General features: G+C 45.6%; 1 protein-coding gene across 4 annotated transcripts in view; it reads left to right on the forward strand.

Moving 5' to 3' along the window:
• Positions 1–16112, forward strand: part of ARHGEF28 (Rho guanine nucleotide exchange factor 28) — a 276756-nt gene that overhangs the window by 140919 nt on the left and 119725 nt on the right. For 3 of the 4 annotated variants that reach the window (XM_074359759.1, XM_074359771.1, XM_074359768.1), the window contains 2 exons: positions 10140–10192; positions 10784–10844. In XM_074359759.1, coding sequence (XP_074215860.1) covers positions 10140–10192; positions 10784–10844 — 114 coding nt within the window. Of the gene's footprint in view, positions 1–10139; positions 10193–10783; positions 10845–11339; positions 12133–16112 lie in introns of those variants that run through there. The other variant, XM_074359787.1, reaches the window with a different exon arrangement.

Below are 16112 nucleotides of genomic sequence, written 5' to 3' on the forward strand. Positions count from 1 at the left end.
CTGGATGTTCCATGGGATACAGGTGGCCCTACCCACCCCAGGTTGTCTTGTACAGCAGTGCACAGCCCTGATGGAGCTTAAAGACTGAACGTACAGATGTGCTCCAGGCGGGTGTCCACAGCAAGAGGTGTATTTTTATATTAAGTTGTCACTGCTGTCTTCCACATCCTAACATGTGAAATTGTGTTGGTGCCACACTTCACCCTTTGTTAGAATATCGTGCTTCCTCATTTTCTCCAAACTGGCAGTTTATCTGGGTATGTGATCACAATTTCAATTCAAGTTCTTTCCCCTTCATGTACAAGTAGGTCTGATCTGTCAGCAAGTCCTAGTAATAAACACAAGTTTTGATTCTCTGGAGCATCTTACCTCTGTTCTTAAATACCCCTGCACTCCTTGCACGGAATTGATTCTTATTTTGTGTTTTGTTCTCCAGACCCAGTAGTTGTAGGAATCTGACCATACGTCGTGATGTCTTCTAGGTAGTTAGGGCAAATATTTGAGTACATATTATTATCAAGTATGTTCCTTTTTCTTTATATTTCAGTGCATTTTTAATTTTTAAAAATTATGTGTAGGATTAGGTTTATATGTATTTGGGGGTAGGGTTCTATTATCTACTTAATTTCAGGTGCGTGGAGGGGGCATTACAAAATTTCTGTTAAGGTGAAGGGACAATAGTCTGATAGGGGCGAGACCCACCATGCTAGATGCTGGGGTAAGGGAAAAATAATAGGGCAAGACTCCTGTCCCCAAGCCACCAAAGTTGACAGCTGGAAGCCTTGTGATAGGTTGCTGGAAGTCAGTGCGGCCTATGCACATGCCCACTCCTGGGTGAAGCCAGCCAGCTGAGCCTCCTACCCCAGCTGCACCTGCTTGGGCCCCTGTGGAGTTGCCCTCCCCGTTCTCCCCTGGGGGTGATGTGCTGGCTGCATTGAGGGAGCTGCAGCTTGCCCCGCCTGCCCAAGGAGGCGGCGGGGAACTTCACACTTTCTCCTAAAGACCTGCAGGAGAAAACTCTGGTCTCATGTCAGGAGTGCTGCCTTCTCCTGAGCATTCAGCTTACTTTTACTGCTCTGACTGTAACTGATCAGGTTTCTTGCTTGTAGTTGGCTGCAAACTTGGGGCTAAGTTTCTGGCATGCCAATTGCAAATTTGTAGGGTGTTGCTAACTGCATTTTTGTATTACCTTTATTACTTAAGCCCTTACTCTTGCTTTTCCTTTTTTTTCTTTTTAAAAAAAGTCAACTTCTGAGTTTTACTTTATCATCTTGTATATTTTTCTTCCCTTGTAATCCACATTTGTGCTAATTTAGAACAAAGTAAGTTCTAAACAAGTGCTTGAATTCGAAGCTTTTGCCCTCAAGGGGCTGACAGTTGGGGGCTGGTGCAGAAAAACAGGCTGTCCCAGCACATTATAAGTGCTACAAGTGGCACAGGCGAATAACGCTGTGAGAACACTGTGGAGTGTGTTGGTGGGATGGTCCGGGAGAGCTTCTTGGTAGAGATGACCCTGGGGCTGTGAGCTAATTCAGGGAAGGGAATTCTGGGTGGTAGAAATATGTGCAGTACCGAGTCCTGAACCAGATGATGCACTGGGGGAAATGCAGGTCATTTTGCAGTCCTGGGAGTGTGTGTTTGTGTGTATATGATGCCAGGAACAGCGGCGTGGAGGCAGATCTTGTACCCAAGAAAAGGAACTGGAACTCCACCCTGACGGCACTCTCTGGGAGCTGTTTTAAGCCAGTGAGATCAGGCTGTTCTTTTAGAAGGTCACTCTCTGCGAGCCTGGAGCAGGGACTGCAAGGGCCAGCGGGCTGCTGAAAGTGATGCAGGAGAGGGTCTGCACCGCAGACGTGCAGTGAGATTGGAGAGGCAGGGACAGATGGGACTGTCCCGAAGACGAGGGATGTCAGGTGAATTCGGTGGTGAGGGAGAAGGGTGATTCTTCTGTTCCTGGTGTGTCCCTGGGTGGAATGGGCCTAAGGAAGCAGGAGCGTGACAAAATACGTACTCAGTTTTAGACAGGTTGAGTTTGGTGGACCCAGGGGGCAGCCAAGTTAATATACCTGGCCGCCAGCTGGACTGAAGTCACTCCACCAATAAGCAGAAGAATTTGGACAGAAGCTCAAGTTCTCCGACACCAAATAATGAATGTGTCTATTTTATAGACCTTGTAGACACTGCTTTTATTTTTATATGCCCAGAGGATATGTTAGGAACTGGATGCACATTCCAGCAGAGGGCAGTGTTCAACTAAAGTGAAAATATTCCATTAGTTTTTGTTCATTCATAAGCCTGGAGGTGACTCAACTGGAAAAACAAAACATTTTGAGTGTAAGAGCTTGGTGGTTTATTTTTTTTCCCCTTTAAAGCCCCAAAGCGAACTTTCCCTTTGAGATCTTAGAGAAGATTCTTAACAGACCACGTTCTTCTGTTGCTCCTGAGGCAGTGGGTGGAGGAGGAAGCTTTAAGTGTGCGTCTGTAGTTGCCTTTGATTAAAAGACTGTAAAAACTTTAGCCTGGAAATGTACTTTCCCCTGTTAGTATGATAGATGGCTTTATTATTGTCTGTGAACCAATTATGTTTCCATAATTTCGTGATTGTAATTGTCCTTCCAAAATGATGGGATGTTGTTCCAAATGAATTAAATGGCCAGAAGGTCACCTCATTTTCAGTATGCACAGATGAGTAAGCTAATTATTAGTCCGTATTGATCCACTGACTGACTCCGTTGTGTGCTTGCCGCCTTTGTCCTTATTTGATCTCCTTACTCTAGGATGTCCTCAAGGGCACTGTTCAGAACACCAGCCTTGGAAGATGCTCTGAAAAATAAGCATTCTTTGTCCAAATGAGTAGAAAATGCTGTGTGTGAAACCCCCATGTTGGAAATTGAGAATACAGTTAATGTTTTGTAGATTCTAGTAAGTCTCTCAGTCAAGAAACCTGTGTAGCCTCTTTGAACCTACCAGTTCTTTAACTTGATCCTGGGAAAATCCCTTTTTCATGGTTCTCAGCATCTCATGAAAGTGGTCTGTGGAAGGTGCTTTGGAAATGTTACTCTTCCTCGTCTCTCCTAACCCTGCCATTTCTCAGTCTTATCTCCTCCTTTTCCATGGTCACCTGGGTTCTCTCCGTCTGTCAGCACAGAACGCTCATGCCGGGAAGGAGGCTAGGGAGGCATTTTTAAAGCTGCTCATGGTCACCGTGAGCACTGAGATTGCCCGTGCCTCGCCGCAAGGCCCAGTTTACGCTTTACATTGTTTGGGAGGCGGTTGCCTGCCTGGGTCTGTGGGGCCATAAAACAGACAACCAGTGCGATACCATTGACCACTATATGAATCCATTTTTTCCCCTATTATTTTGTAGTTTTTTAAAAACCCTGTGGGGGAGGGTACAGCTCAGTGGTAGGGTGCCTGCTTGGCATGCACAACATCCTGGGTTCAATCCTCAGGACTTCCATTATGAAATAAGTAAATAAATAAATACACTGAATTACCTCCCCCACCTGCCCAAAATAAATAAATTAAAAAAAAAACAAACAAACCCTGTGTAATATGCTAGCTGTCTAGAGTTTTGTGTTGCTAGTCCTTTGCTTTATTGCCTTCTCTCCATTAATTTTCTTCCACATTCTCACTAACGAGGAACTAAGGAATTGGGATTGGAACGTGAGTTCCAGTCACAAAGGAGAGAGGGCAAAATCACCCCCTTCAGGGCTGAGGCAGCGGCTCCCAGCAGGCTCAGAGGGGCTTCCTTCTCACGACAGGCGGGGAAGGAGGGAGAGGCAGGCCAGGCAGGCAGACGTGCGCCCCACAGGCTTGTCTACGCCGCATCTGTGTTTACTGAGTGCCCGCTCTCTGCCGGGCACGCTCTAAGCACCGGCGATACGGCAGTAACCAAAAGGGCAGAGCGGAGAAGCGCTCCTCTCAGGGAGTCCCTTTCATGGAACTGCACTCGAGAACAGGGTACCAGGCACCGCCCGAGGCTCTGGCGGGTGCAGCGGGGGGCCGAGTGAGGTTTGAACACCTCACGGAGAACATGTTCCAGTGGTCGTGGACAGGGACACTTCTGGGAGTCAGGAATCCATTTTCCCCATTTTATACGTGAGGAAGTGGTAGCACAGAGGTCACGTAACTTGTGTGAGGTGACACGGCTTGCTCAGGCGGTCAGGCTGAGGTGGGCACATTCTTACCCCCGCACCGTACACACCTCCACCCTTGTGTCACAGAGCGCTGACCGCTTTAGTCTTTGGACTGCTCGTCTAGAGTTCTCTCCAGCTTTTGTGTGATGGAAAAAGTGCAAAATTGGAATCGTTTCCCTGAAGTGAGCTCTCTTCCAAGTGGCTGACCTGTCTCATGGAGCGCTCATGATGGGAGCCTGTGACCTGCATGCACAGACATGTCTTGATGACACACCAGCAACCAGCAGACTCTGCTAAAACCCTCGGCTCTGCCGTGACCTGGCTTCTGAACGTTTTGCAAGTTACTCAGCTGTGTTTTCTTTTGTGGAAAATGGCAGAGTGGGAGTGTCATTTAATACTTACTTGGTTTAAATGAGAAAATAGAGATGGGGCACCTTGACCAGTATCTGACCATGGATGCTGAGCTGACATGCCTAGAGTGGGCATAGTGATAATCGTGTGTGTTGAGATACCAGGACATCGCTCTTCCTGCCACGGTGACCAGGTGAGCAGAGTTTTCACTTGAACATTCTTCTGACAAGGATGCAGCCCTTCTCTGTGAGCTCTGGGTGAGTGAGACGGGAAGAGGGAGTTGCGTGGTGGATTCCCCTCATTTCAGTATCTCCTGCGTGGTATTACTGGGAAAACCAAGGGGGCTTTTATCTGTGCAAAGTTTCCTTCCCAAGATTTTTCATTTTAAATACTCTAGCTCAATGTCATATTTTGAACTGTTGAATATGGTTCCAATGTCTTATGAAGACAGTTTCTTTAAATGACTAGAATGGCTGGGACCTGAGGTGTTGGGGATTTAGGACAGCAATTAGGAAGGCTGTTTTGCAGGGATGATTACTCAGTTGGATCACAGCTCTTATCTAAACCCTATTGTGAAATACCCATCCAAAGATTTGATCAGTGTTGCTCACCTGAAAGTCGGGACTTGGGCATTTTCAAGACAATCACAGATCATGCCCAGAGAATGCGCTTCCCAGCCCCAGGAAGTCATCCGCGTTTCTTTCACCTGACAGAGAGGCTCAGTCCTCTCTGTTTCTTTTAGAGACTGACGTTGCCAGTCTGCTTTCTCCTCCTGCCCACAGAAAAGAATGTTTTAACATTAAAAGGCCAAAGATTAAAATGAGATATCAAGCTGATATGATGCTCACTTTGTACATTATTGTAGTAATATTAGTATTTTCTCACACATAAAGAAAAACTCTTTTCCTTGCCTCCCCCAGTTTATCACAGAATTGAAGAATCCTAGTTTGAGCTAGAAAGGATCTCAGGCTCCTCAGAACTGACCTAGATACGATAAATCCTGCTCATATCTGCCGTGGATGCTTTGCTCCAGCTGGGTCAGGTTAGCAGGTGAGCAGAAGGATGCGGCATTCAGTGAGCATATCAACTCCAGAGTCTAATACAGCTGACATAAGCCTAAGTTGAAGGTGTAGTTGAGGAATTTTTTCCTGAATTCAGATAGAATCTAAGTATGAAGTCTTAGGGACATGAAAGCATTCCCAAGAGAAACTTGAATCTTGTTCATACATATTGAAAGATGACTTTCCTCACGTTATTCAAGAGATTGAGTAAATTAGGAAAATTATGTTCTGACCTCAATTTGAGATACGGTGATTATAGAGCTTCTGCTTAGTTGATAGTTGCAACTGAATTTGGGGGCTAAAGATATCTTTTTTTTTATCTGCATGAGTTAATTTTTGACTATGTGAGACTTTATGGGGGTTGGGGAGTAGGTGGGAGTACACACTGGAGATGGGAAAAAAATCTGTATTATAAAAACATACTAAACATAGAATTATCATATGACCCAGGGATTATACTCCTAGATATATATATATTTTCAAGAGAAATGAAAACATACCTCTCCTTAAACTTGTGCAGAAACGTGCAAAGCAGCATTATTCATAACTGACAAAAAGTGAAACAATCCAAATGTCCATCAGCTGAGGAGTGGCTGTAATGGAATAGCATCTGGCAATAAAAAGAATGAAGTACTGATGCATCACAACATGAACAGGCCTTGACAACATGTCGTGTGAAGGAAGCCAGTTACAAAAGACCACACACTGCGTGAATCCATTTATGTGAAATCCAGAATAGGCCAATCCATTAAGACAGAACATAGATTAGTGGTTGGTTAGGGGTGAATGGGAGTAGAGGCGGCTGGGGGAAACAGGTAGGAAGTGCTAGTGGTTTTGGGGTTTCTTGTTGGGGTGATGAAAGTGTTAAAAAATTGGCTGTGGTGTCGATTGCACAACTCTGAATATATTAAAAATTATCAAATTGTACACTTTCTTTTTTCTAAGTTTTTCCTATTTGATGATTTTTTAACACCTTTATTATGCTGTGGTTCCTGTACAGTAAACTACACATATGTCAGACGTACAATTTGATGAATTTTGGTAGATGTTTACATCCATGAAACCACCACCACAATCAAGATAGCTAATATTTCCATCATTCTCCAAGAAGTGCAATTTTCAAATGCCCAATTTATCCTTTCCCACCTCCTTTATCCCCTGGTAACCATAAGTTTGTTCTCTGTGTCTGTGAGTCTGTTTCTGTTTTGTAGATATGTTCATTTGTGTCCTTTTTTTTAGATTCCAAATATAAGTGATATTATATGGCATTTTTCTTTCTCTTTCTGGCTTACTTCACTTAGAATGATGATCCATCCATGTTGCTGCAAGTGGCATTGTTTTATTCTTTATGGCTGAGTAGTATTCCGTTGTATAAATATACCACATCTTCTTTATCCAGTCATCCGTTGAAGGACATCTGGGTTGCTTCCGTGTCTTGGCTGTTGTAAATAGTGCTGCTGTGAACATTGGGGCACATGTGTCTTTTTGAATTATACTTTTCTCTGGATATATACCCAGGAGTAGGATTATTGGATCATATGGTAAGTTTGTTTTAGTGTTTTGAGGAATCTCCGTACTGTCATCCATAGTGACTGCACCAGTTTACCTTCCCACCAACAGTGTAGGAGGGTTCCTTTTTCTCCACATCCTCTCCAGCATTTAATGTTTATGGAGTTTTTAGTGATGGCCATTCTGCCTGGTGTGAGGTGATATCTCATTCTAGTTTTGATTTGCATTTCTCTAACAATTAGTGATGTTGAGCATCTTTTCACATGCTTGCTGGCCATTGGGATGTCTTCTTTGGAGAAAGCATCCTGTGTTTTTGATACAAGCTTTTTCTTTGCTGACGTCTAGCTTCTGTGGTCCCATTTCTCAAAAGGAGACAGTCTGACTTGGGCACAGAGTTGAGATCCATTAGGCTAATCCATTTCTTAATAAGACACTGGTATTAATTTTACAGCTACTTCACCCTGTTTCAAAAACCCTGTTTGCTGGTGCATGGTTACTGGTGAACATGAATATTAGGGATTATTTCTTGTTCCATTATAACTTGGCAATAAAAAAACATGTTTCTGAAGTTTGGAAGGTCTGATTTAGGAGAGGATAATCTTTACTTCTGGGTGGGCCTTGAAGGCAAGATTAATAGGCCTTTAAAACAGAATAGCTTGCAGTTACTGATACCATTATCTGCTGAAGGTTCCTATAGCAACGAGTGGTTTGATTGCCCTGTGCAATTGGTGGTTCTGTGAGTAAGTGTAAAAGGATCCTAGTAATTCTGCAGAAACTCCCTCGGAGCAATCTCATTAACCTCCCATGGAAGGAGTGCCGTTTTCTTCAAAAGCTCCGGATACAGCTCTGTGTCATCCTAGATCAATGAAAGATACATTATCCTGTCACAAATATTTTCAGTGATGTTAAGATAAAGGTTTTATAACTTTGAAAGTTTTTAAAATGATGAAGTACACATTCTATGAAGGCATCTCTTTTAACATAGTTTGTAATATTTGTTTGAATAGGAAACACAATTGCATGAGACTGTATGGAAACTGTAGTCTGGTGACGTATGAAAACTAGCCTTTTGAGAGAACCTGGAATCTGAACTTCCTGCAGGGGCGGGCTGTGAGCATACCACCGGGTGAGCACAGCCTTTGCTGCTGCGGGCTGGGTTACCTGACGGTAGAGCCTTCTTCATCAGCAATCTTGGATAAAGTGTGTACTATTCTCTTGAGTCAGTGCTGTAGGTACACAATTCTTTAGAAATGCAGAATTATCATTTAGGAGTATATGGTCTGAAAATCCTGTGACAGGCCGTACATATATGTGTGACTCTCTTGCTGTCTATGCAGACGTGTCTGTTGAAACGTTGGTTCTAGTTACCTTCCTTTTGTAAACACGGTGGTGGTGTCGTCTCTGCTCACCCAGGTAGGGCTTGGGTATGTGCATTTCAAAACAGAAACCCCACCATGCTCCTGTATGGTGACCACCACAGTAGATGCTTCACATGTTTTTTGCATCTGTGCAGTTGGATGAAAGCTTTCTCTTAACCTGGTGTTTTGGACTTTGGTGCTTAAGCAACAGGCTCTTGAAGGGTGAAGCTAGCCCATTTTGACATTCCTGGCACTGGCCACGTTGTTCTGCAGATGGGACTCTGCTGCCACCTGGAGGCCTTGTGTGGGGTGTGCATGTAAAGGCAGGCAGGGGATGCAGGGGAACAAAAGCTGCTCAGGCTGTGTGTCAGCTGCAGCCTTGTCCTTATTTATTCCCTGCTGAGGTCACAGGAGATTGAGTCTATTACCCTTTGGATTTTCATCATAGAAGCTAGTGTGCATTATGAATTCAAGAGCAATGTTGTGGAGCGCAGGTATTAACTTGCTTGGCAAATGCAAAGTTAGTGTTCTGCAGATTTAGAAAAACACATAGTGACTTCGTGTTTGTTGACTTCTCTGCTCCGTTCTTGCCTTATTCATCATCAGGAAAGCCACCTGAACGGAAACCTTACACATTTTCTAAGTATTAACATGGTTGAAAACTCCCACCATGTTGCCAGGGAGTAAGAAGAGCTTGAATAAATGCACTTGGAGGTTTGAGGCCTCAGGTAACTTAAATTAATAGGAGTAGCCCAGTGGAGTAGGGGATGTCTAATTAATGCACCTGCTGGGAAGACTGGGGGCGCTCCCCAGAACTGGCATCCGGCAGGGCCGTGGGGGCAGGGAAGCTGAGGGGTCTGGAGGAGGGCCTGGGCCCACAGTGTGGAATGTTAACACAAATTCAGGGTCAAGGTCTCCATCTGACTGCCCTTGTTAGGAGTGCCCAGCACTTCTGCTTCCCTCCGCCCAAACCTGTTTTCGGTGGTTATTTCAACAACAGTGGCTCTTATTTACCGGCAGCTGAGTACTTGGGAAGAGAACCAATCAATCAAAACAAAGAAAAATACCCCTTAACTGGGCCTTCCTGTTCATCCCAGAACATCATGACCACTGATGTTTCCAGGAAGGCCTTTATTCAGAGAGATGGTCCCTGGTGTGCCTGGGGCTTGTTAGTGCAGAGCTGGGCACCGTCTGAGGTCTGAGCCCAAGGGCCACCTCATGTTCTCGGCTCACAACGATGCCCGTGCGAGGAAATGCCAGACCTCGTCTGGAATGAATTACGCTTTTTTGACACATATGAAATCTGCAGTATTGGAGGAAGTAGACGTGTAGGATTTCCTCAGGTGGGTGCGCGTCACGTCCTTAGAATCTGTGCTATTGACGAGGCTTTGGTCCAGGCATAGCCTTCCTAGTGAATCAAGGGCACTTGTTTACTTAATGATCGCTTTCTTCCTCAGGATTTCCTGTGAGAGCTCCTGGGCTTGTTTACATCTTCCTCCACACAAACGATACCAGAGCGTGGGCTGTCAGGTTCTGAGATACTCTGCTCTGCGGAGAGTTGATTTTTAAGAAGCCTAATCTGAGAACCTAGCTCCGTACAGACAGCTCTGAGCAACTCATTTATCTTTGTCATCTAGTTTCTTTTCTTTTTTTCCTTTTTTTTTTTTTTAACGGCAGTTCCTATCAGCAGATCCTGATGAGAATTATTCCTTTTGCAGAGATTAAGAATTTGGTGTTCAGCAGATCGTCACCTGGAAAGCAGGATGGAAAGGTAATGATCCCCTGCCCATTCTCTTCTTTGTGTTTCTCTCCAGAACTGAAGTGGCAGTGAAGATCTAGTGGTAATAAACATAGGGGAGGAAAAACCCCGTAGGAAAAAAAAAAAAAGAGAACAAAAAAAACCTTGGGGATATGCCCCAAGTCAGAGTCAGAATGACTTGAAATTCAGTTTCCTGTATTGAATTTTCCATCTCTACTCTATGACCAAACATAGCTGTCTTTCTGGGTTGTAGTGGTGTATGCAAGATGATTGAATACATTTTCCAAAAATTTGTGCTTGAAGATGACATCCACAGATGTGTGCCAGCCATGGGATGGCAGGACTAAACCTGGGAGATGGCCTCTGAGTACAAAACACCCTGTGGACCGCTTTTAGGTGTGTTTCAGCTTGGGACAGCTCCTTCCCTTATTTCTAGGTCTTAACATTTAAATACAAGATGAGTTTTCTGTTTACATGTGGTGCCACATCTGACATGTCTTCATTGATATTTTCCGAGGCAGTTTTTTATTTACAAAAATCAGCCAACATTAGTATGACAAATAAGTCACTTTCAAGCAACCCGCCTGGCTTTGTCTTTCCCAGTGTGTGAGAGGCCTGGAGACGCGGCCGGATGCGTGTGAGGACCCGGACAGCCTAGATGCAGGTATGCTCCGAAACATCTCTCCCTGCCCTCATGCAGGGGTAGTGCAGACCCAGGATACAGAGGGCAGGATGAAAAGATACTTTAAAAATGAAATCTTCCTTCTTGGCAGCCTTGTCTACTTCTTGAAACCCACAGAGGTAAATTTTCTTTGCAGCGTCAATGATAATACTGAGACTTCAGGGGTTGTGTGTCCATTTACAATCTAAACAAAACAAAGCAGGACAACTCACAACAAAGAAAGCAATCCCAGCTTTTGCTGGGCAGTTGTGCTCTGAGTCATGCTGGCCTGGGGCTTGTTGTAGGTTACCTTGGTATTCCTAACGAGTAGGTGCTACCAGCTTCAGTCTCACGTGAAGTGATGGAGGCCGCTAACTTCATCCTGCTTGGCCTCAGCATCCCCAAGCCTGCCACAGTCCTAATTTTGATACCCAGTGGGGACCCCATGGGGCTGAGCCTATGTGATCCTACCCCTGGCCTCAGGAAGAGACCAGGTTCTTGTCTTGGGGCATGAGCCTGATGTGGGTGTCCTTTTAGAGGAACCAGGAGCCCCCTGGGCGAGGGGATGGTATTCCCTTCCACGGACCCGGGGATTCTCGTCTGCTCATAGGCGTCCTAACTCACCAGTCCCCGAGCTCAGGGCCCCTCCCCAAACCTCCTCCCTGGGTATTTTCCAGTTCTTCAGGGCTGATCAGGGCTCCAGACTTACCTCTGACTTGGAGCCTGGTGAAGCTGTGGGCTCTGAGGACATACACAGGCTGGACTGTGAGCAGATGCCTTGTCTGGGCAGCTGGATGGTCTGGGAAGACCTCTGGGGCTGATACGTGGGAAGCAGATAATCAGGTTTCCCCATCAGTTTCCTCAGGCAGCTCACACCCCTGGAAAGCGCGTGGGCAGAGCAGGCTTAGGAGCTGCAGGGGCTGGTGGTGGCTGAGGCAGGGCCAAGAGCTTGGGCTGATGTGAAATTGGGGAAAACCAAGACAAGGCCCCGGGGAGTTTAGCAGCAGAGGTGGGTGGGCCTGCCGAGCCTAGAGACGCAGAGGGCTCGCCCAGGGGCGTTGTTGGCACTCCTGGCAGGCACACAGCACAGCAGCTGCAGCAGGTGGGAACCCATGAGAATAAAGCCGGGCCAGGAGGAAGCGCCCTCAGTGTCGGCTGGCTGTGCTGCTGGCAGTTTGGCCACAAGCCAGAGGTGGTTCCTGGATCTCCTGTGTGAGCTACTGCTGAAATTGGAACAGAAGCTAGGCCGTACCAGGCATTATGCATGCCTTTCGTATTTCTGCTATGGAAGGTAAGAGTAATAATTTACTTCCAGAAGAGGGGAAGAGGAAGGAGAAATGAAAGCAGACGTGTCCGTGTGGATGACTGTCGTGGGCCATTGACGCTCCGGGGGCGGGGGGAGCTGCTGCTCACGCAGACAGGATGTCTCATCCATAGACTGCATTGTGCGCTTTGAAGAGTGTTTACCAAGGCAAATTGCTGGTGGGGGAGGAGTGTTGGCTGTTAAAAGCATTAAATAGCAGGATTATTTTAATTTTAGGCTTTAAAAACTTGCTCCATTCTCAAACTGGTATCCTTGCTGGGTCAGAAGGCCCACGTTTTGGAAATTGTAGCAGCCTGACCTAGCCAGAGTGTTGTCAGTAACATCGGTGTGTCTGAGGAGGGTGGTGATGAAAAATTTGAGAGAGACAAGTGTGTATGACGTTAACCCAGTGATTTGTGGGAAGATCCGTGAGTGATTGTCCCTTGTGCTAACATTAGAATTTTTGTTCATTTCAACTTTTTGAATTAAAAAAAACTGACCTGATCTTAGCAAAGAAAATAATAGATTTTAAAAGAAACTTCTGAGACAGAGAAGGGGGCAGGAAGCTGTGAGCAGCAAAGGCAGATGGTAAGCGGGCATCTGGAGCCGGAAACAGCTTTTCCCTGTGGCCACTTCCAAACTGTTTTGTTCCTTTGTGCGTTTACGTTCTGCTCAGCCTCTAGGGAAGTGCTGGTGAGCGTGGGGCTGAGGTGCATGCCTTTGCTCACTTGCATTACTCAAAGTGGCGTGACGTGAGTCGAGCAGGATCTCATAAACGACGCCAGCAGTGTGCCCGCAGAGCTTTCTGTGATGACGGACGGGCTCTGTGTCTGCACTGTTCAGACGTAGCCGGTAGCCACAGAGGTCTGTTGTGTATGTGATGTGTACCTGAGGAGCTGCCTTTCAGTTTTACTTGTTGCACTGGACAGGGAAGAACCAGAGCCAGATTCCTTTGTATTGCTGTCGTTGGCCCATCAGTGCATCGAGATCATACTCACCGTTAGTTTATACACCGATGACGACCGCTAATTAGAGGAATGACGTCACCTGTGGGTAACAGCTGGTAAGGACATCCAAGCTAGTGCCCTGTCCCACTTCAGCAGTGAGCAGTGGTAGTAAGGTTATCTTCATGGTGAGTCCAGGAGGGCTGGCCCAGCCCTCTGTGGATCCTGTAAGGCCTGGCCTTTGGCTCAAAGGGGAAGATCCCAGTTGAAAGGCTGGGATTGGATTCTGTTGCTATTGCAGTGAGGAGTCTGCTCCTCCTCCCCATCTGGGTAGGTAGAATAGGGGAGAGGGCAAAGCATTTGGAGGAAAGGGAAGAAGAGAAGGTCGGTGAAATGGGTCAGCATGGAAATTAAAAGGAAGAAAGGGTCCATTTGGCTCAAGGATGTGGGACTACGTATGGTGAAGAAATAGAAGCTCTACAGTGGGCAGCAGTGAACGCTGTGCCAAGGAGAGGGGTGCCAGCGTCAGGCAGAAATGTGGAAGCATGTGGGGACTGCTGTGGGGAGCGCGGGCGTCGGCTGCCCTGCTGGGATCCCAGCTGCAGACAAAGGTGCAGAAACCGTCACTGAATCAGCAAAACTGGAAACCACCTGATTAGCTGCGGTCTTGCAGACTCTACTTTGAAAAGGTTGAATGTGAAAAATTAAAGCCACGTGCCTGGTTCGAAATTAAGATTTCCAGTTAAAAGTTTAAGTTCATGCTTGGAGACTGTGAAACAAGGTGCCAGTGTCACGGGTGGATGACAGAAGCTCCTGGATGGTGACACCCCTGCTCTCTCCGCAAGTGATATTCAAGTGTGAGTGAGGTCGTATGTAATAGTCCAGCATCAGTGACACTCATACTGAATCGGATTTTCCTGCACTGATTTATCAGCCATGGTCTGCACTGGGACTGAAGATTCTTTGAACTTTACTGGGCTAAAGCAGTGGATTGTATGACTGTTTGGATGGAAAATAATGAAGGACTGGTAAAACTGACAAGTTACAACAAGAACTCTGTGAGCATGTTTTAACTTTCCAGTGGGGGAAGGAGGCAGGGAGGCAGAAACACTAGGGGAGTGGTGATGGGATTAGCTGGCATCGTCCTCCTTGTCTGGGAACTCCTGGTACCGCAAAGCTCCGGGCGTGAAGCAGCGTCACCGCTGCTGTTTGGCTGGCGGGGAGTGAGTGATGCTCATGTTATCGTGACATAAACATGTTATTGTGCTAAATACGCCTTTTGGAAGAAATAAGTTTTCTTTTTCATAATTTTGGAAGTTATAAATGCTCACAGTAGAGAAATTGTAGAAAGAGTGGAAAAGCATCCCTATGGTTCTGCTGCCTCCAAAGCGGCTGCTGTTAAATTTTGGTGCCTTTATCACCAGTAGTTCCCTGTGCATCCATTTTTTGCATAGTTGTGATCGTGTCAACAGTAGAATTTTGCGTCCTGCTTTATTCATTTGACTTGATACGTCATAAGTAAGCTCCATTTTAAAAGGTAGCTTAAAATGATGCTGTACCTTTTTCTACCAAAAATATGGATTACTCTTGTAAGAAGAAGGAGAGAATGTCATTGAGTCTCTCCGCAAGTGTTTGTCAGCCAGGAAGAAACCCCAAACCCTCCTCTTTGTACTATGTATTTGATTTTACAGAGGGCCCGACTGCCAGAACCTGCTAGGACTCAGATCACAGTTATTCTTTAATACTTTGGATCACTTCATTGCTATTGACTGTTTATTACTGGTATGTAATGAGAGGAAACCTCTCAGTGGGTGCTGGGGCTGGTCAGGTGGATCCTAGGGAGACAGCTGGATGTGGGAGGAAACCTGACTTGATACCAGAAGACCCACCCAGACCAATCAGGAAGGGAAGGAAGCAGAAATAGAAACCAACAGTGGGAAGTCAGGTGTTCCAGAGGGCCCCCTCGGCCGACACAGACAAGACAGAAGAAACAAAGGCCCCACGCAGGAAGTTCAGGAAAACGTCACCGAAGGGAAACTGGAAAGAAGTGATTGGAAGATCCAAAGAACAGTCCCTCCAGAACAGAATGTGACGTGTAGTGTGAACTCTTTATCCAGGCTCTCCACCTGGGGTGTGTCTGGGAGAGTCCAGGCCCGTGGATTTAGGTGGTGAGCTGGGTGGCTGGGTGGAGACAGTGCGCTCAATAGTGCTAGTTTGGCAAACCACCAGTAAGCAGGGCTGATGGGGTTAGTCTTTTCTTCTTATATTAACTAAAGTTTGGAAATGGAATCAATGCTACTGAGCGATAAAAGCTTATAAAACAGCAATTTTAAGTTGTTGAGAAACATCTCAAAACTTTATTTTCACAAGCAAGATCTCCTCAAATGTGGACCTTACGGTTTAGGACCCGTGTCCTTGGAAACTGGCCCTCTTTTGGCTTTTCTTATTTAGTAACCCCTGTGTATCTATGTCGAGATCCCGAAACTGTTGCATGAAACGTGAAAGAAGGAAAAAAAGGGAGAGGGGGTAACCTTAGCAGAGCTCTTACCCTTCTGAAAAATAAGTTTTCAAGCCTGATTTCTGGCAGGTCTCTCTTTATGCCCCAGGCTACAGAAGCTTCTTGTGGATTCCATTTTCTTCTCTTTTCTCTTTCTTTCTTTTTTCTTTTCTTTTCTTTTTTACAGGGGTGAGGGGTGGGTCTTTTCTCCACCACAAACCAAAGCTTACCAGTGATTTGGTTTTGAAATAAATGGGCTAGGGCTGGAAAAATATACCAAGAAGACCATTGGGAATTCAAAGTTATTTATAAAAATTGTGATTCAAATTTTATCCCTTTTGTTCACTTCAATGAAAATTTCTTATTGCAGTTGAGGTTTTAAAAATTGCTTTTGGTAGAAGACATTGCTGACTTACTAGAGTTCTGCTGAGTGTTTAGGCTGAATATGGCTCTCTTATCACGAGTGTTCTGCCTTTTCTCTTTGTGGTTTCATTGTTTGGATAAAATTCTCCTTGTAGAATGTGAAT

The sequence above is a fragment of the Camelus bactrianus genome, chromosome 3 (genome assembly GCF_048773025.1).
Source record: "Camelus bactrianus isolate YW-2024 breed Bactrian camel chromosome 3, ASM4877302v1, whole genome shotgun sequence".
Lineage (NCBI taxonomy): Eukaryota > Metazoa > Chordata > Mammalia > Artiodactyla > Camelidae > Camelus > Camelus bactrianus.